General features: G+C 39.9%; 1 protein-coding gene across 1 annotated transcript; it reads left to right on the forward strand.

Annotated features, from left to right (window-relative positions):
• The first annotated feature begins 10,452 nt into the window (after positions 1–10,452).
• On the forward strand, positions 10,453–16,510 carry LOC102717970 (glutamate decarboxylase 1). The gene is made up of 7 exons (XM_015835641.2): positions 10,453–10,738; positions 10,891–11,095; positions 14,663–14,863; positions 14,985–15,199; positions 15,357–15,610; positions 15,697–15,749; positions 15,838–16,510. Exons 1-7 carry the CDS (start codon positions 10,653–10,655, stop codon positions 16,297–16,299), a joined length of 1,476 nt encoding a protein of 491 aa, XP_015691127.1. The 5' UTR covers positions 10,453–10,652; the 3' UTR covers positions 16,300–16,510.
• The last annotated feature ends 5,248 nt before the right edge of the window (positions 16,511–21,758 follow it).

A 21,758-nucleotide genomic window follows, 5' to 3' on the forward strand; every position in this document is an offset into this window, starting at 1 on the left:
TTGGGGGGGTTTTTGGCTTTACCGATTCTTCTGTCTAGTAATAAAAAATATTATAATTTATTTTATGAATAAATAAAACAAGTAATATTATAAAATGTAATAAAAAGTTGATGGATATACGGGTGTTGCTTTGGAAATATAAAATGTCTTATATATTGAGACAAAATTAGGATCAAAATCTTTATATTATAGGATGGATGGATAGCTACCATATTTTAAATAAGGCAAGTTATTCATGTGGAATTAGTTAAACATCAATTATTTCAAACGTGAAAATGAGTTTATTTGATTTTTTAAAACAATTTACTTATAGATAATTTTGCAAAAAAATAACGTTCAATTCAAAAAATATGTTAATAAAAAAAAGAAAAAGTTGCTCAACCGAATGACTGAACCTAATTCGCTCTTTATAGTGTGGCAGATTGAGGCATTCTTCAAAATACATAAAAAGATATAGATTTATTTATAGAAAATAGTATATTTCCTTAACAAATTAGATAAAATTCTACCTATTGCAAGTCTTCTTTAGGACATAGGAGTATGTTTTACGAAATTCGATTCGTTCAGCAATAATTGAGAAATCTTACTACTTTCTGCAAGAAGCTTAGTACGGAGTGCCGTCGTAGTTGAAATTATTGGTTGCTATCTTGGTGTTATCTTTATTTGTAACCATTTTATATATTACCAGTGGTATAGTTATTTTTTAAAGAGATATAGTGATAGAGCATTTGGTTATTGATTGCAACGTCAACCAACGCCAAGTCTACGGTCTACCCTTCAGAAATTATCGAGAATTCAGACACTAGTATTATCCAATTAGGAAGCGTACCGCGAGTGGCAAACGAGCCGGCAAAGCAACGAATTGATCAAGCAACCAGTCAGTGCCCCACCCCAGCACGTCACGCCAGATTCCTTTAGAGATATAGTCGCATATTGTTAGTGTCCGTTCTTTGAGTAAAATAAAATAAAGATATTTTTTAATTTTTTGATAACTATTTAATGGTACAAACAATAAAATTAAAATTAAAAACTACTACCTATGTTTTATAATTTAAAATGTTTGACTTTTTTGGTTGTAACATTTGATCATTCGTCTTATTTAAAAATTTAGTATAAATATAAAAATTGACAAGTTGTGCTTAATAAAGTAAGTCACAAGCAAATAAATCATATTTTCATAATTATTTGAATAAGACAAATAGTCAAATATTAACAGCAAAAAAAAAGTCAAACATATTACACTATGAAACGGAGGGAGTACAAAATTAAATATCTTTTAAAAACATTATAGGATGGATTTTTATAAACTTTTTTAAAAATACATCATTTAATAACTACGCAAAAACCTACGAGAAAATAAGAACAAGCTGGCTTGAGCTAAGGTGGTGTTTAGATTGAGAAATTTTTTGGGAAAAGTGTCACATCAAATATTTGATCGGATGTCGGAAGGGGTTTCGGATACGAATGAAAAAACGAATTTCACGGCTAGCCTAGAAATCGCGAGATGAATCTTTTGAGTCTAATTAATCCGTCATTAGCACATGTTGGTTACTGTAGCACTTATGGCTAATCATGGACTAATTAGGCTCAAAAGATTCATCTCAAGATTTCTTTCATAACTGTGCAGTTAGTTTTTTGTTCATCTATGTTTAATGTTTTTAGGTGTCCAAAAATTTGATGTGATGTTTTTGGAAAAAAAATTTGGGGAACTAAACAAGGCCTAAGGTGGTGTTTAGATTGAGAAAAATTTTGGGAGAAATGTCACGTCAAATGTTTGGCCGGATGTCGGAAGAAGTTTTCGGACATGAATGAAAAAACGAATTTCACAGGTAGCCTAGAAACCGCGAGACGAGTCTTTTGAGCCTAATTAATCTGTCATTAGTACATATTTGTTACTGTAGCACTTACGGCTAATCATGGACTAATTAGGCTCAAAAGATTGTCTCAAGATTTCTTACATAATTGTGCTTAGTTTTTTGGTTCATTTATATTTAATGTTTTATTTAGATGTCTAAAGAATCGATGTGATGTTTTTTTAAAAAAATTAGAAACTAAACTGGGCCTAATGGGCCTAAGTTAGAGGACTCGATACGTTGTTCGTAGCGCCAGTAACGTGATGGCACTTACTCCTACAGGCTACAGTTCCTAGCTCAATTTTTGTCCTGACGTGCAGCGCGAGAAACCTGGCCCACAATCCGATCTCGAGCAGGCCGCGATATTTAACCGGGCCGAAACGATCTCGGGCCAGCCTCGGTGGCGACGGTGAGGCTAACCCAATCCAGCGCGCTGCTGCGGGAAGGCAAATGCTCTTTGAGCTAAGTTGCGTGTGGGCTCCTTCACAGCATGGGCCTGATTGCAATCAAGTTAGACCCAAATCAAGTTAGGTTACGGTGTGTTTGGTTGATGGTATATGCGTGGATAGAAGATGGCCGCTCAAGGTTTTTGATGCGTTTGGTTCGTGAGCGAAACTAGATATGGTGGCCTAGAAAAGAAATATTTCACGAAGATACTGGATAGGTGTATCCGGCCAAATTGGCCGGATGAGCTCATCTACCCTCACTAACCGTGATCATTAGTGATCGTTTAGTGATAATTAGCTTATTTTGTCATTAATTAGTAATTAACAAGTTTAAATTAGTGGTAATTAATGATGATAGATATATTTTATTGATAATTTATACTAATTTATGATAAATCTATGATGATTAATTTATATTATTATTTATAAGTAATTCAATATGTTCATTTCATCCATTCAACCAAACAAAAAAATTGGATCACCTCATCTATCTAACCAAACAATTACCGTATCTTAAAAAATATGGATACCCATATCACATCCCACCTTCACCACCAACCAAACGCACATTTAATCAAATCAGTAAATAATGGTCAAAGCTCAAAAGCTAATCCTAATGCCACGAACGATAATCATGAGCAATGATCTCGTCCCGTATCATGCCGTCTGCCAACACATTGGGCACACTCAAGAACCAGCTTTGCAAGACGTACGTGAGTGCCTTCTGGCAGTGCCAAGTGCCGACTGCCGACCCACTCCCGAAGGGATTTAGCATCAAAAAGGTCGCCGGGTTGCGCGTGCCACCAGTGCGGTGCAGTGGATGCAACGGGCAGGCGGTGCCGTCGTGCGTTCAGGCGTGCATGTGCGCGGTCGACTAGTTAGCTGTAGCTGGTCGACCCGCCCCGTCACCCGCGACCACACGCGTTGGTTGTTGCGTCCAAGTCGCCGCCCGCGCCCACGGGAAAAACGAGGGGGGGAGGAGGAAAACGGGCAGCAGCAGCCATGCGACGCCCCGGGCAGCCCAGCGAGCGGCGCGGGGCGGCAATGTGAAGCACTCCGGTCGCGCTCACGCCAGTGGACTAGTTGAGCGGTTTGTGTGTGCAGTGGGACTGGAAAGCTGGGCGTCGTTATTTCGATTTTCAAGAGGCAGTGGTACCCCAGTACCATGGGAATTTTTTTGAAATTTGAATTTATTTATTAAATAATTTACAAATTTAATTTTACATTTTAAAAAATCACAAAGCTAACCTTCTGCTGCCCTCTAGGAGGGCGAAAAGATGACGTGACAAACAGTCACTCGGTCGCGAGGGACAACCAGAAACAGTGACACGACCTAAATGCAAAATCGTCATGCCGCTCGAGAATTTAGCGATTGAACTACGGATTTTTTGATTGAACCACGGTTTGATATATATATATATATATAACATATGTAATTGTTTAATCATAAGTACTACCTTAGTTTAGTGGTCACCATATATCTCTTCCATCTAGGAGACCGGAGGTCGAATCAATTTCATAACTAGTTAATACCCCGCGCGTTGCTGCGAACATATTATAAATTTTGAAAATTTGAATATTAGCATGAACGATTGACATGCGTGTAGTTTTAGATTTGTAATGAGAATCATACATCAGTTCCTTCGTCGTCGTCTTGCACGCGCGTATCGCCCTGTATCATATCCCTGCATCAATATAAGCAACACCACAACTATACGTTTCAGCACATGCCCTCATCGGTCTGAGAAGAGGAAGCTAGAGGGGTGGAAGACAGCTTGTGGACGGTGCGGGGATGAAGGTGGACTTTTTTGGGTCGAGGGATAGTGGGCTTTTTTGGGCCGAGGGATGGTGGACTTGACACGTGGCGAAGATCTAGAGCCCATCGGATTTGATCGGATGGACTATATAGTAAGAAAGGATTATATGTGTATATATATATATATCAAACCACGGTTAAATCATAAAATTTTTGGGCGGCACGGCAAATTTTGCATTTAGACCCTTAGGCCTAAATGTCAAATTTGTTGTGCCGCCGTTTCCGACCGTCCCTCGCAACTGAGGGGTCGTTTGCCACGTCACCTTTGCGTCCTCCTGGAGGGCGGCAGGATGTTAGTCTTGTGATTTTTTAAAATGCAAAATTAAATTACAAATTATTTAATAAATAAAATTCAAAATTCAAAACATTCTACCATGGGCTGTTTTCTTTGGTGGAGCTTTCTATGGTCATATATATATATATATATATATATATACACACACTAAAAACAATAGTGTCAAATAAAATGAACGGACAATGCCTTTTACAACCTATTCAGTTTGAACTTTGAAGGAAATTTATGAAAATTTCGGAGGAATTGAATTAGGCCTCGTTCAGTTCGCAAATTTTTTTTTCAAAAACATCACATCGGATATATTGCACACATTTAAATTATTAAATGTAGTCTAATTATAAAATAAATTACAGATTCCGTCGACAAATTATGAGATGAATCTTTTGAGCCTAATTAATCCGTGATTAGCATATGTAGGGACTGTAGCACTTATGGCTAATCACGTACTAATTAGGCTCAACAGAATTATCTCGCGATTTTTCCTATAACTGTGTAATTATTTTTAATGTTTATGTATATTTAATGCTCTATTTAGGAGTCCAAAAATTCGATGTAATATTTTTAAGAAAACTTTTTAGGGACTAAACATGGCCTTAGCAAAAAAAATCACTTAAAGTTAATGCGGCCAGAACTCAGAATGAGTCCTTAAAACAGTGATTCTTCTAGTTGACTTTGGGCTCTGTTCGCAGGTGACGGTGTCGGCGAGTCTAATCAAGTAATAAGGCACGTAAAACGAATAAAGTTATTAGCATATGTTCTTTTAAATACACAGTTTAACAGTTTAGAAAACATGTGCATGAAAAAAAAAGAAAACGTTTTTCTCATGCTTCACTTGCGATTTGCGAACTGAGCCCTTTGCTAAGCAATGACTCCACGATGCCGTATACGGTGATGGTTACATGTATATCTAAATTTAGTAGTCCACTTGGCTAAAATACCTACACGGTTAAGATGGCCAGCTCGGTGATCCACTCGGCAGAGAATCGCTAGGACGGTGTACATCGCGTGCTCAATCTCAACAATCACGATGAGGATTGTCATGTGCAATACTCTGTACCTAATTGTATATAGCCAGCGATAGTGCAAGCCTACATGTCCCACTAGTTTGCACCATGGAATGATTTTTGCATTCACAGCAGACCTAGTTTTGTGGTATAAGGGCATCACCAATGTTTACTAGCTACTTTGTAAATAAGGGTGGATCTTGCGTCAATGGATATTAATTGTTGTAGTTATAATAGTGAAAGAACAAAAGTATATAGTAAGCTGGACCCCACCATCACTAGCTTAAGAGAAAAAGATGAGAGAAATCATTTGTTTATTTCTAATGACTAGGCAGTAAGCATATTACCTGGTATTAGCTACTTGCTACTCTCACAATATACAACTTGGTAGTAGTACTATTTTATTTCTTACTACCTACTTTATATGCATATTGTGGATGCCCGAGGGTGTTTAGTTAGGAAAATAGAATTTTTTGGGTGTCAAATCAGACGTTTGACCGAATATCGGAAGGGGTTTTCGGACATGAAGAAAAAAACGAATTTCACGGCTCGCCTAGAAACCGCGAGACAAATCTTTTGAGCATAATTAATCTATCATTAGCGCATGTCGGTTACTGTAGCACTTATGGCTAATCACGGACTAATTAGGTTTAAAAAATTCGTCTCAAGATTTCTTATATAACTGTGCAATTAATTTTTTCGTTTCACTTATGTTTAATGATCTATTTATATGTCAAAAGATTTGATGTGATGTTTTTTTGGAATTTTTTTGGAACTAAACAGGGGCTAAATATATTGCATAGGTTGCTTGGTCTGGAAGTACAGTATGATTACCAAAGTTTCGCAATACATTGCGTTTGCCCATGGCCATGCATCTTCACATGGAAGAACTGGTGGTCAGCTAGATTCCCACACCACATGTTACGATCAGTATTAATATCACCATTCTGGATCGCCGTTACTTGTTCACGTTGATCAGACGGGCATGTAGATTTTTTTTTTCTGTTATTCAAAGCTGCAATCATCACTCCTCCAAGTTCATGGATCCACGTGAAGAATTTGGTTTAAGGATTTGAGTATTTTTTCATCATTAGAGAGGTAACAAGAGATATCACTGTTTTCATCGTAAAATTTGGTATCTTGGAAAACAGTGATACCTCCTTATATCTTCTTAAGAATGGTGAAATTGCTCTAAGGATTTAAGGTGATACTGGATATTTATGTCCTAGATATGAGATGAAAGGCTCAAGATTTCCAAGAGAAATAAAAACACCCGAGTCGCTGTCCATTTTGGAATATCCCTCTGAATAAGACTCCTAGGGCCGCGTTCGGCAACATGGCTTAGTTATCTTAACCCCTCTTTTTCACGCACACTTTTTCCGAACTGCTAAACGGCGTATTTTTTGCAAAAATTTTCTATAGTAAAGTTGTTTTAAAAAATCATATTAATATATTTTATATTTTTTAATAATTATTAATTAATTAATAATGTACTAATCTATTACTACGTTTTTCATGCCAGATAACTAACCCACCCCACCTCCGCTCCCGAACACGGCCTAGGGCTCCTAGCTTATACAATCAGATCGCCAATGGTTTCTTCCCCATGTATTTGCTTTATGAAAGCTTTCAAATGTGACTCGATACTAAGTAATTTTAAAATCCAAACCAATAAGTTTATATATATCATGCGTCTATATATTCGAATATACTTGAACATGTCGATTCTCTGAAGTTTATGATGCATGAAACCGCGCATGAGTGGAGACGCATATTCAGCTAATTAATATCTCTTACATCCCACAACTAATCATTCTTGAAGGCTAGATATCACCATTGACTTCGTTAAGAGAATTTTTTTTTTGGAGCCAGTTTTCTTAGGATAATATTCAACAGATATGACTTTTCCTCGAGATGACATTTCAAATATGTTAAGCGTTAAATAAAATGAGAGCCATAAGTAAAATTAACAAACATAAAATATAATCATTAATCGTGATCCTACAAACCCCAAAACACAATTCGAATCGATAAGTAAAACAAACTACAAATATTCACACTCTTTCTTTATGGAGAACTCTGTGAAGGTTAGCACCCGTAGCACTGTCCTTGAACCGCAGAGTCCAGATGCATGCATTGATGCATGTGAACATGTCTGTTTATCGATTAAACATAAACAAGTGGATATACAGGACACGAGCGACGAGGCGACTTTGCACCCTCCTATTTTCACCGCTGCCTAAGCATATAAGCTAAAATTTAAATTTATATTATTAATATATTTTCTATCTTTACTTTTAGATCGTAAAGAACATAGAACATATCTATAAAAATTTTATTTATAAATTATTCCATGCGAATGATTCTCTTGGGCTCGGTTCACCGCTCAAGCGCGTCTTGGCGTGGGGACGCATGATCTCCGGCAAAACAACAGCTAACAACTCCAATTCCCCATTTCCCAGTCGTGATGCACGCCACCGTACCCCACGTCCACACACCTACGCTCGCCTGGCACAGATGGGCAGATCTTGCGATTAGTTTTGCAGTGAAAGTACTCTACCGGCTAATACTATACTGGCGTTTTCAAGTGTAATAATGCCATCTCAAAACGACCAGATTAATCGCGCTTAGCTGGTTTGTCCAATCGTATCCTCCTGCTTCCCCCAGCATCCTGCCACTGGCAGCCAACTAACTAGCCAAAGCCTTAATTTAACAAGGTGATAGCAAGAATTTGGAGTTATCCCCGTACGTGTACGGTGTCCCTGCAATCCGGTGAGTGGATTAGAGGCATTATATGTAAATATAAAATGTTGATGTAACTCATATGACACTGCACATATTAACTGAATCCTTTTTAGGCTTTGTTTAGTGTACGTTTTTTTTCACTCATCCTAGTTGTACTAGAGTGAGTTTCTGACTTTCAGCAGACCGATTTGTTCTAGTTGTCTTAGGCCTTATTTAGTTCTTAAATTTTTTTTAAAAAACATCACATCGAATTTTTAGACACATAAATAAAACATTAAATATAGATGAACCAAAAAACTAATTGAACAGTTATGAAAGAAATCTTGAGACGAATCTTTTGAGCCTAATTAGCCCATGATTAGCCATAAGTACTACAGTAACCAACATATACTAATGACAGATTAATTAGGCTCAAAAGATTCGTCTCGCGGTTTCTAGGCTAACCGTGAAATTCGTTTTTTCATTCGTATCCGAAAACCCCTTCCGACATCCGGTCAAACATTTGACGTGACACTTCTCCCGAAAATTTTCTCAATCTAAACACCACCTTAGTTTTTCCTCTCTTTCTTTTGGCTATGTGCATGCTTGGTACATTCATATGTTGTATAATTTATTTTTTTATTGAAACATTTTCACTATATTAAAAGAATTGAATTATTAATAACACTCTAACCTAGCAACTAATCTATGCTTATTCCTCCGTCATGTTTATTAAGCTATTCCCCCATCTTGTTTTTTTTTAAGAAAATGGATTGAAAATCGACTTCTCTCACTCCTGTTAAGTGCATGTTAAGGTAGAGTACATGTTTGACTCTTATCTGATTCACGTTAGCAACAATAATATATTTTATAATGATACGTATAAAGTTAATGTCAAGTATGGTTTTTTTATTAATACAATAAAATATTTTTTTATTACATTAGTTTTCTTTTTATCTATCTTTATGTAAGAAAGTTGTCTTTAATAAATATTAAGAGTCGACTCTAAATCGTTGTCATGCCAATAGATTTTCTCTCTCCTTCCGTCTTTTTTCCTCTACGTCACTAAGAGAGTTGGACAACACCTTTATACGTGCCCTTAATCAACTAGCTAGCCTATATACCAGTAGATTACCGGATCCATTCCTTGTTTCCACATAATTAGAAGCACCGAAAGCTGTCGATCATCTATATGATTATATATCCTTCATTTTGATTGTACTCCAGAATATTACATAAGTAGACGGTAAACTTGTTAGGTTTCCTATGATAAACACAAAGAGAGAATACATATTTGGATGAAACAACAACTATGTGGCAGGAAAAAAGAGAATACAATATATTATAATTGAATTTCATAATATATCATTATCTTAGTTTCATAATATAATATGTTTTAATTTTTCTATATTTATAGGAATGTTAATAAATCTAAACATATATAAAACACATTTATTATTTTATGGATAAATTTAATATCAAAATATACGTAGAACGGAGTGAGTACATCGTGGGTTATTTTTTTATTTAACAAACACATATAGGTCCAGTAAAGATGGCGGTGTTACCGGTGTATCTGATTTAATCCTCATTGAGTGGAGAAATTTAAGAAAGCTTTTATGGAAATTGAATTGTGAAAAGAAATGTGTTCCAAACAAATCCCTAAGAACACCTCCAATAGAATGGTTAAATTTTGACTCTCTAAATTAAAATTTAGCTATTTATTCTAGTTTTGTCAACTCGAATTCTGAGAGCATCTCTACGAGACTCTCCATTCCTACTCTACAAAGTACTCGTAAGGGGAGGATGATGAAGGGGTCTACCACATGGGATTCAGGGATAGCAATTTTGCTAGTGGAGGAATAAATTTTTAGATTTAGTCATTGATAACTTAAGTTTAGCCATTCAAATAACATGTCAAGTTAAATAGCCACTCTTTTAAAGGATATTTTTTATATAAAATTACTAAATTTAAGTATGACAACTGAGATGATCGTTCATTTGGAGATGTTCTAATATGCCTAAGAAATCTCACGTACCCGTGGTCCAATCCTTGCAGGATGATACATTAAAACTGAGCAAAGCTCATCCATTTTGAAGAAGCCATATATTAATTAATCCGTGCTGTTATTCCTACTAAATTTAACTATTTGCCAACTATTATATTTAGCAACTATTTAGATACCCGTTAAATATAAAAAGAGTATTCAATGAATTTTAAACATAATAGTGACAAATAGTAGTTAAATTCGCTTTTTTCCTTCCATCTGTGTGAGCGAGTACTAGTTACCATTTTACACCGTCGGCTTCGCAAATTTGATACTGAGAAGCTCTCGCGCCGCGTCGCGTTCATCTCCTTAATTAATCCCGTTTCCAGCGAAGCCCGCCGTCTCCCTCCTCCACTTTCTCCTCCAAAACCCAAGCTATCCACCTCCTCCTACTTCTCCTTCCCGGCGAAGCTCTTCGATCTTCTCCAGCTCGATCGGAAGCTTCCACACCCGCCGGCCAATCAGCATGGTGCTCTCACACGGCGTGTCGGGCTCCGACGAGTCCATCCACTCCACGTTCGCCTCCCGCTACGTCCGATCCTCCCTCCCCAGGCACGCACGCACGCTCTCGCCTCTGTTTGTTTTTCTCCGATCAGGGGTTCGATCGGCGCGCCGGGCGGACGCCATTGCCGGTCGATTTGATGGGTCGGGTGATGGTGGTTTCATTTTGGGGGGATTTTTTTTTATCTGGCTGGCGGCTGCAGGTTCCGGATGCCGGAGAACTCGATCCCGAAGGAGGCGGCGTACCAGATCATCAACGACGAGCTGATGCTGGACGGCAACCCGCGGCTGAACCTGGCGTCGTTCGTCACCACGTGGATGGAGCCCGAGTGCGACAAGCTCATCCAGGCCTCCGTCAACAAGAACTACGTCGACATGGACGAGTACCCCGTCACCACCGAGCTCCAGGTACGCCCGCCTCGCTGGCTTTGCGCCGCCGCGAGCGCCCCTCCTCAACCCCCGTTCGTCGTTTCTGCACGTCGCAATTAGCGCTCCCTTAATTCAAGGGATCACGTAGTTATCTCCTCTCATCCTGAAATTAGTCCCAAAATAACCTATTCAAGCTTAATTTGGTTTGATTTGATTTGTCTGCCTTGGGTGGCGGGTTAGCTGGTGGGTTTTGATCTGCTCGTTGCAAATTCCAATGGGCAATCCGACTGGTGGCCGTCCGTTTCGACAAGTAGCCGCAGTTGATTAGTCCTCCCACTTGGCTTCTGAATTCTGATCTGGTCTAGAAGTTAGAAAACTAGCTACAAGAGTACAAACCGCTCGATTGTCCGCGTGGGGTAGGGGCCATCCGCCACCACATGCGCTTCCATTCATTGGCTCTCTCCTCGCACTACAATAATATACAAATGGATCCATTTTTCTTCCCTGAATGTTTCAGCCTTTTTCTATTAAAATTGCCAAGAACTTGGGGAAGCACAATTAAGTACTTGGCCATTTCTCTCCAATAGATTTGGCATGGATAGGCGCGGGGGTGAAACTATCAGTTTATAATACAATCTTCATTTTAAGTTACATAAAAGGTAGCACATATCTTTTTTTATAAAGAAAATCCTATAAAATTCCGGTATATAGGTCGGCAAAGACAGCATGTCCATCGTTGAGAAAACTGTTTTGTTTGACTGTTTTATAAGGAAGAGCGACAGATTTAAGTAATACTACTATTTTTGCCTAGCCTTAAGTAATTCTACTATAACAGTAGACTCTTTGATTGCTTTGAAGTGTTCGTAACCGTAGTAGTGACGGCAAGAACAAGCAGGTCCCTTTGAAGCAACTACGAGTCTACGACCCGGTTACCAGGGCAGAGAAAAAAAAATGATGTGACAGAAATGAAAAACCCATCCCCAGTGTGTTTATCGTCTTGAGTCTCTTGACGCGTACCCACCGCTGACAAGAAAAACAGCGATCCATGTTTTTCTTTTCATTACCAGTTATGACTGAAAATGATTCGCCAATAGAGCAAAAACAGTGTACGTTTGTGGATCCCTGTCCCCTAGGAGTTTCGTTCTTGACAAGTGTCACGTGATGTAGACTCGCGGTTTGTGTGAGCTGATTGGGAATATACGGGTGTGCAGTGCAGATGTGGTTTAGGAGGTGCTTGGAAAAAAGAACCATTTGAATGTTTAGATACTTATTATAATAATAGTAAACGTAGACTATTAATAAAAATTATTCATAATTTTGGACTAATTCGCGAGACAATCTATCGAGCCTAATTAATCCATGATTAGTCTATATGATGCTACAGTAAACATACGTTAATTATGAATTAATTAGGCTTAAAAGATTTGTCACATGAATTAGCTCCCATCTCTTCAATCAGTCTACGTATAATAAGTATCCATGATGTATAGTTGGTCGTTTCAGGTTGTTTTCAGACTGCCGACCTGTCAAGAAATTTATCCTTCTTTTTAACCCATCCTTTTTTTTAAAAAAATTTCACTGGGGGAGGGGGAGAGCTTTCCCACCTGAATTTTTTAACCCATCCTTCAAAATGGAACACGTATATCCTATGATTTTTAGCGCTCCAAGCGAGAAGATGATAGTAATTAAGCCGATGCCCAGTCAATTACGTCTTTTCTTGTGTAGACAACTGTAAATTTCGTGTTCACCAAATAATTTCGTGACAATATGTCACCTATCCTATCATTTTCTTTCTTTTTGGAATATTGCCTCATGTTAAGGTACAACGAAGATTTGGGTGGCTTTCATCTCCCAATGAGATTGGCCTGTCTCTGTCCACAAAAGCAGGATAGTAGAAAAAGGATAACGGAACGAGGCGGCTGTCGGTTTTGTAACGGAATTCCTTTGCTAACAACCAACGAATGAATGTCAGATCATAACAAGCTGTAGATTTGGGACGGAAACCACGAGTTCAAGTTGTATTCTAGTTTCTAGGTCCATGTTAGTTGCCGTTTCGCGATATTGTGTCACGTAGCTGCTCTTAGTCATATGGGATTAGGTGATTATGCATTTTGAAAATGTTTCTTTTCATGGTAACCAGAAGAAAAGTAAACCAAGATGTAATGTCGTTACTTGGTAGGGTTTCCGTGCTTTGGATGCAACATGTGAAAGTGAAAGTGACTGTTCTGCTCCGATAATACGCGCACACTTACCTTCAGTATGCAATTTGGTGGACGTCTAGACCGACCGGGTAAACAGTCACGTAAAGCCGTAAACCATTCATGTCCTTATCCCCAGTTTATTTTAATCACAGGTTTTCAAAGGATGCTGTTAGTACTAGTTTCAGATTTGCTAATGAAAGATAGGCAGATAGCACCGTTCTCTGTGTACTGAAGTATGAAGGACGGAACAACCGGACCAGGTTTAGGTCCATGGCCCTCCGAATATTTGAAACAAATAATACTAGTACATGGCATGTGCCTTCTAATAGTTATTACATCTTTTAATTGTTCCTTCTATGTATCTTGGAGCTTTGGAATATACTGTTTGTTCGGATCTTATCTAATTCTCCCTACTCACTACGGCATAATAATGGAAATTAAGAACCCAAAGTATGCATCTTATCTCTAATGACTAGTGGTCACTCATGCTGGAACATCTTTTTCAGTTATTTTTATATATAGATCTTTCTCTTGCATGAGTTTGGGAGCACAGATATGTCAAATATATTTCCACATTTCCTCAAGGGCTATAATTTCTACAGTACACCATTTATTTGCGTCTTGTGCACCGCCATTGTATAATCATGATAATTAGTGGTCAAACTTTTAAGAAGATTGGCAACAACAATTCAAGTCACCCGGGGATTTCTGTTTGCGACGCAGCTTACTTGTAGAATTTGCCTGACAAACTGGGATTTCATTTCGTTAATGAAATGGGAGATGCTATCCTATTTCTCAAAAAAAAAAAAAAATCTAAGTCACCTTGACAAAAAGAAAAGAGATTTGCTCTGGTCCAACAAAAAGTATCTCGAGGTACCAAATCATTTCTCATCATTGGATCTGACTGAGTAAGATGTGTACTGTTAGATCCAACAATCAAAAACGATTTAGTACCGCGAGGTACCGATATAGCACACTGTAGGACAGTGTGTTGATTGCTGTAATTCATAAGCCATTGCTACAACTGCATTGTTGATGCTTATTATTAGGGGTTGTTTAGATGGGCTAAATTTTTTAGCCCAATGTCACATTGGATGTTTGGACACTAATTTGAAGTATTAAACATAGATTATTAATAAAACCCATCCATAATCTTGGACTAATTCGCGAGACGAATCTAATGAGCCTAACTAATCTATAATTAGCATATGTGATGCTACAGTAAACATTTGCTAATTATGGATTAATTAGGCTTAAAAAATTCATCTCGCGGATTAGCTCTCATTTATGAAATTAGTTTTTTATTAATTTATGTTTAATACTTTAAATTAGTGTTCAAATATCTGATGTGAAGTCCCTAGAAACAAACACCCACTTACCTACCAAATCAATTTGCTGATTGCAGAACCGATGTGTGAACATGATTGCACACCTCTTCAATGCCCCTCTAGGAGACTCTGAAACGGCCGTCGGCGTCGGCACTGTCGGCTCATCTGAGGCCATCATGCTCGCCGGTTTGGCCTTCAAGAGGAGGTGGCAGAACAAGATGAAGGCAGCTGGCAAGCCGTGCGACAAGCCAAACATTGTCACCGGTGCCAATGTCCAAGTAAGCAGATACCCATTTCCATTACCACTTTAGTTAACAAGCACGCGTAATTAACCCAGTGGCGCACCGCGCACGTACACGTTTTTTTGCCGATATGACTGGATCAATGTGGGGAATGCAGGTTTGCTGGGAGAAGTTCGCGCGCTACTTCGAGGTGGAGCTCAAGGAAGTGAAGCTGAGTGACGGCTACTACGTCATGGACCCGGCTAAGGCTGTGGACATGGTCGATGAGAACACCATCTGCGTTGCGGCGATCCTCGGGTCGACGCTGAACGGGGAGTTCGAGGATGTCAAGCTGCTCAACGATCTGCTCACCCAGAAGAACGCTGAAACAGGGTAATGAATCGAACACTTCATATCTTCCTTCGCGTAAAGCCACAAACAACTTCAGTGTATGGCTGTTTGCCAATGCACACTTGCACAGTACTATTTCTCTTGCATAAAAGCTGATGCAGAGTTGCTGCTGGATTGGTTTGGAACTTTGAATGTGCAGCTGGGACACGCCGATCCACGTCGACGCGGCGAGCGGCGGGTTCATCGCGCCGTTTCTGTACCCGGAGCTGGAGTGGGACTTCCGTCTGCCGCTGGTGAAGAGCATCAACGTGAGTGGGCACAAGTACGGCCTTGTCTACGCCGGTATCGGGTGGTGCATCTGGAGGACCAAGGAGGACCTGCCTGAGGAGCTCATCTTCCACATCAACTACCTCGGCGCCGACCAGCCCACCTTCACCCTCAACTTCTCCAAAGGTTAAGCTTTTCTTCAGTTGTCAGTTTCACCGTTTCCTGAATATTCATGTCAGTTTGGTTCACTGGTTTAATTTGTTTTTTCCCAGGTTCCAGCCAGGTCATTGCACAGTATTACCAGCTAATCCGCCTTGGCTTTGAGGTGAGAAAAATGCTACTGCACATAGAATCACAATTAGCCTGTAACTGATTGTCTGATTATATAACGTGGCACGATATGATGGATGCAGGGGTACAAGAACATCATGGAGAACTGCCAGGAGAACGCGATGGTGCTGAAGCGTGGGCTGGAGAAGACGGGGCGGTTCAACATCGTGTCCAAGGACAACGGCGTGCCGCTGGTGGCCTTCTCGCTCAAGGACAGCAGCCGGCACAACGAGTTCGAGATCTCCGACTTCCTCCGCCGCTTCGGCTGGATCGTGCCGGCCTACACCATGCCCCCCGACGCGCAGCACGTCACGGTGCTCCGCGTCGTCATCCGCGAGGACTTCAGCCGCACGCTCGCCGAGCGCCTCGTGCTCGACGTCGAGAAGGTGCTCCACGAGCTCGACGCGCTCCCGGCCCGCGTCGCCCTTAACGGCGACGCCCTCGCCGCCGCGGCGAGCGAGAGGGAGATGGAGAAGCAGCGCGAGGTGATCTCCCTCTGGAAGAGGGCCGTGCTGTCCAAGAAGAAGACCAACGGCGTCTGCTGAGCGAGTCGCGTACTACTATTATGGTGCACTGCGTCATTGCAACTTAATTAATTTTTTACCGTGCCGTTTACTATCTCAACTCCTTCTTCTCTCATCTGATTGACGAATTGATGCTGCCTAATCATGTACCAAGTTATTAATTAGCTCGGCTCGGTTCGAAACACTGTTTGTATATGTCAAACACGGGATTATGCAATTTACACTTGTTGCCTTGTTGGTGTGTAGTGGAGTAGCAGTGAATTGACCAGTGAGAAAGGCCCAGGCGCTCGTCTCGTCGAGGTAGCGAGATTGGAGGACGTGGCGAAGGTCCGTCCGGCGAACACAGCGGCGGTCGACGGGGGAGCAGTTGAGCGCACACGGAGTCGCGGACACGGTACGACGCGCGGGTAGCCCGTTGGGCCGCGTGGAGTTCGCATTTGGACTGAAATCGTAAGGTCCATTAGAGGCGTAGCACTGCGGACTTGCCCAGTCCATGAATTACGATTGGGACCAGTACTTGCCCAAGCGGCCCAAATTATTTGTACTGAGGCGTGCGTCCAGTGGTTACACGTTCCGTGGAGAAATTTTCGTATTGTGCAAGCGTGTGCTACAAGCCGCCTGTGAAGATTAATTTTCGAATTTTAGTTTTCTTTAGGTGGCAAAACCATTTTTTTTATTTTTACTAAACACCTACACACTCACGGACTCACATTACAAGATGCACTATTTAGATTCATAAGATTCAAACTAAATGCCTCACATTCACCGCGTTCATCCTTACCATCACACTATCAAACACTTGTTTTTATAAGCAAGATATTCTTCTTTTTGCGTCACATCCACCGCATTCGTCTTTACCATCCACCTCAACTGCAATGTTTAATGTTTTAGACCTAGTTGAGATCTACAATTTTAATATAAAGTTTATATTTATTCGGTTTTATATAAAACATCAGGTATAAATATGTATTATTTTGAAATTTAATTTTCACACGATTACCATTAAAAGGACCGCTTATGAAAACATCATTTTTCAAGCGATCCTCTTATTGGTACATCTACCATAATCAGGTTTTATAGACAGGCGATGTCCTCTCGTGATTTAATATAGCGCAGTCGCAGGCAGTCCATCTAACGCCCGCTTGGAGTCTGGAGAGACGGTCGTCCACAAATACTAGTGATTCTCACCGCAATCAATTCAATCCGTACGTGATTTTCTTCGATCTGCAGTATTTCCCTTGACTTTCTTCTGGCTTTTATCTTGATCTGTTCTCCCGAATTTCCACTTCACCCAATTTTATAACATTTGTTCGTCCTTTTCTGGCTCCAAAGGAGTACGCCAAGACATCCATGTACGTGACCCGGCACCCCTCGAGCCGACCAGGGAGCTAGCATCTCTCGTGTTGAGTTTGTTGAGAGTAACACAGCTCCCAGAATCGTGCACCACGCGAGAGAATTGGTCATAACAGGAGCAACTTTGACAGCTTCACGTCGCATTGACGCAGAGACTGCGAAACGAGAAGAGCGCGTCATACTTTGGACTAGGGCTTTGGACTAGGGCTGAAAACGAAGTGAATACGGACGGATAATACATGTACCGTATTTATTTTCATATTTTTAGGCGGATATGAAAACGGATACGAATATTTCGAATATGGAAACAAATACGAATTATCTCGAACACGAATAAGGATTGGATGTAGTCGAACATGAATACGAAAACAAATATTTCTCGAAACATACAAACCACTCAAACCGTTCGTAGAGACAAATAGCACATACATATAGCTAATTTAATCAAGATAGCTGTTATTTTAGGTCTCATCATAGATTAAACAAGTTACATTTAGTTTCACGGGTAACAGATAAGTGACATAAGTCCACCATATAGCACACAATGAGTTCAACAAATACTGATAGTCCAATAGCACAAAAGCAATTTGTAGTAAATTGGTTGATGGGCCAGACCTAAAATTAGGTGGGCTGAACTGGTTTCAAGTGTTCGCGGATATCCGCTTATTACAATCTTCGAATATCCGTCGAAATATCCATATCCGTTGGAAACTACCATACCGTATTCGTCTTTGTATCCGAAGAAAATTATCCACATTCATATCCATATCCAAATTATCCGAGAAATATCCACTCCGAGCTATCTCCGTATCCATTTTTTTTCCGAAGCGGACGGAAACTATCCGTTCCGTTTTCAGCCCTACTTTGGACTAACAATGGACTATAGTAGGTTCCATGTTTCACCTTTCTTGGAGATAGAAAAGGTTTGAACTTGAAACATACATACACCGTCACTACCTGCATTTACTTTACATTTATTCTCGTACAACAGCAGATCGTAGGCCGGCTATAAGTTGCTTGAAGAAAAGATCAAACAATAAATAAATAATATTAGCTCATATGCAAAATATAACGCTCTTAATCTTATAACTAATTTATTGTTTAGGTTAGTTATAAGAAGATTTTATAGACAATAGATAATAGCTGACTCTACTATTGTACTTACTTTCAACAACGTGCTCTCAACACGATAGAGGCGGACTAGTAGTTTTCTAAGCTTAAGGCTCATCGATTGAATATATGTTTTTTATAAATTTTAACTAAAACTTAATACTTTTATAATATATATTTTCAATCAGGTGTGTGGCTCTAGCCCAAACACTGTCCTACGTTCATCGAAAGCAGCTAGCTGCACACACTACGCTCCCCAGTAGAACACCCCCACCTCGTCCCGCAGTGTCTTTACTGACTGACGGTTTTACACTGACAGCGGCGCGCGGTGTAGGTCCACACTCCACACTACACACGCCGTCGTCAGGACCTGGGCTGGTACTCCTGGTAGTGCATGTCCAGCCACAGCCAACCCGTGATCGCCATGCTCCACGGCTCTAAATCGCTCCACGATCGATGCATCGACCGCGACGGCAGCGAGAGAGAGAGAGAGAGACGACGTGCCATCGCCTCTCGTGTGGGCGAGCGAGCGAGCCATCGCCTCGATCTGCTACTTTTCCGATTGGCTATCCGGTTATCCCTAGGGGGGGTGGATCGATCGATCGGAGGCGGCCGGGCGCGCGTGGGCATCGCGCCGTCGCCGTCTTTGATTTCTCCCCAACCGATGGCTACGCGGCGCGTATTCCTCCCCAGTCCCATGTGGCGCGCGCGGGAGGCTCTCGCTCTCGCTTCGGTTCTACGAAACGGCCCGGTGCGCATGCATGCTCAGCTGATCAACGGGGGCAGGAAGGAATGGTGGTGCGCCCGGACGTCATCAGTCCACCACCACCACGCACCACTTGCCTCTAGGCACACTGCCCGGTTTCGGATCCTACCAGGGTCCGATCCGACTCCATCGATCGATATAGTCCGGATCGGGTGAATTTGCTCTTTGCACTTTGGTTATTTGTCAACCCGTTTTATTTTTTGACATACAACACACTAACATAGACGCTCGTATACCCTTATCAGGCTGGCGGTAACCGGCGTGGGACAGCTTGGACTGAAGTCCTATGTCTGACTCAAAATCGTATTAGAAAATTACTATTTTTTAAGTTAAAATTTGTTCGAAAGATTTATATTTTATTATTAAGCCCTATACTTAATAAATTTTTGGTTCCACCCTTACCTGCACTGATATTACATACAACTCGATACTCTATTTGGAAGACTGACCTGAGTATACATGTAACAGCGAACCATGAAAAGAAAAAAAAAAGCATGTGTGGTTAATGGTAAAGCATGTGTCCGTGTTACATGAGATTAGACCTATAATAATATTGTTTATTTCCCTCCGCTTAAGAATGAATGGTGTTTTGTTTTTGTTCTATGTCATATTTCTTTTAAGTTCGTATATTGATCAGGTGTATAGAAAAACAAAGCAATATTTTTAACCCCAAATAAGTATATTATAAAAAAACTTAACGACAAATTTAATGAAATTGATTTGGTATGGTAGATTTTATTATGTTTTTCTATTGGTTAAACCTGAAAAAGTTTAATATAGGAAGCATACAAAGCATATCTGAAACAAAATACATATGTGATATGACGTAACTGCGTGGTGTTAATTAGTGTGTGACAGTGTGGTCTGAGTGTGTATTAGGCTAGAATTTCTTATAAGTAGGAGGTAGCTAGTTATAGATTTATTGTGATTAAAAGTGTAGCTTTGGGTTTTTAAGGTTTCTGTGGTTATCCATATGGTAAATTGAAAAAAGCCTTTGAGGTTACCTAAATAAATAATATATATTTTCTGCTCTTGCATGTACACATGTATGCACATGTGTGTACGCACATGTATAAGGATACCTAATTGGTTCTACTTATGTTGGTTTTGCTTTGCATCCTAATCCTACCTGAAAACGTTAGATTATTTTTCAAAAGAATGTAAAAGGTTGTCCCCACCTGCATAGACATTTTGTACTTAGCGAGCGATCAATTTCAAACTTCAAAGGCACACATCAGTAAGGTGATAATTCTCATGGGAGGAAGGAGAGGGTTTGGACACATTGGACTATGGAGGATCCGAAAATCCACAAGTATGTTACTTCTTTTCATTTTTTGAGAGGCGAGTATGTTTTCTTTGCTGAAGAAAGTAAAAGGTATCTTCCACATTTCCATTCTACAAAAGTCGTTACAAGAGGGAGATAGTTAATTACTTAATTTCCCCTTGTCCATAGCTGTTGCTTTCTGCGAGATATCAGTTAGTTTTCAGTGATCACCTTTACTTAATTGACTTCTGTTAACAACTCACCGGCACTTAGAAGCTAGCTAGCTGGGACAAATTATATAATATATGCTATCATCTTTTATTACCTAAGTTTTACTTTAGACCACACTTAAATTACCGTACTATAAATTTAATTGAGTGAATTGCGCCATAGACCATCTTTTATTACTAAGTTTTAATATGGACCACACTTAAACCTATCCTTTTACTTTAGAAGGTTAAATTTATAATTATTACGATACGGATGATTCTGAACAATTTTATGTTATGCTCTTAAACACATCAGCTCTAGTATATAATGAACTCTCGTATATATGCAGTCCATATATTTATCAAAATAGATGTTATACATAAGAAGAAAAATTAGTCGGGTGGATCTAACCTGTAATAATGGTAAATTTAGCCGGTGCAAAATAAAAGTATATATATGTTTGAGGATTGTGCAATTTAACTTGGTACTTGACCATGGCCCATGGGCATAATTTGCGAGGAGTGACTATTAGGAAATTAGATGCTTGTTAACTACTTCAGAGAGCATTTCAGTAACCGAAAATTCAAATATCCATTTGGGGTCAGGCATGGGCTTCATGTCAGTTATCAGTTGGATCAGAGGAGACATCAACTTTTTCCACTTGCCAAGTGACAGCGATTGAGTGGCTGGATTAGAGGGAAAGGAAATGTAAACGTCTTCACGGTCCTAAGCACCACATTGCTAATAGAGGTGTTAGATCCCATCATGCTAGGTACA

The sequence above is a fragment of the Oryza brachyantha genome, chromosome 3 (genome assembly GCF_000231095.2).
Source record: "Oryza brachyantha chromosome 3, ObraRS2, whole genome shotgun sequence".
NCBI classification, from domain to species: domain Eukaryota; kingdom Viridiplantae; phylum Streptophyta; class Magnoliopsida; order Poales; family Poaceae; genus Oryza; species Oryza brachyantha.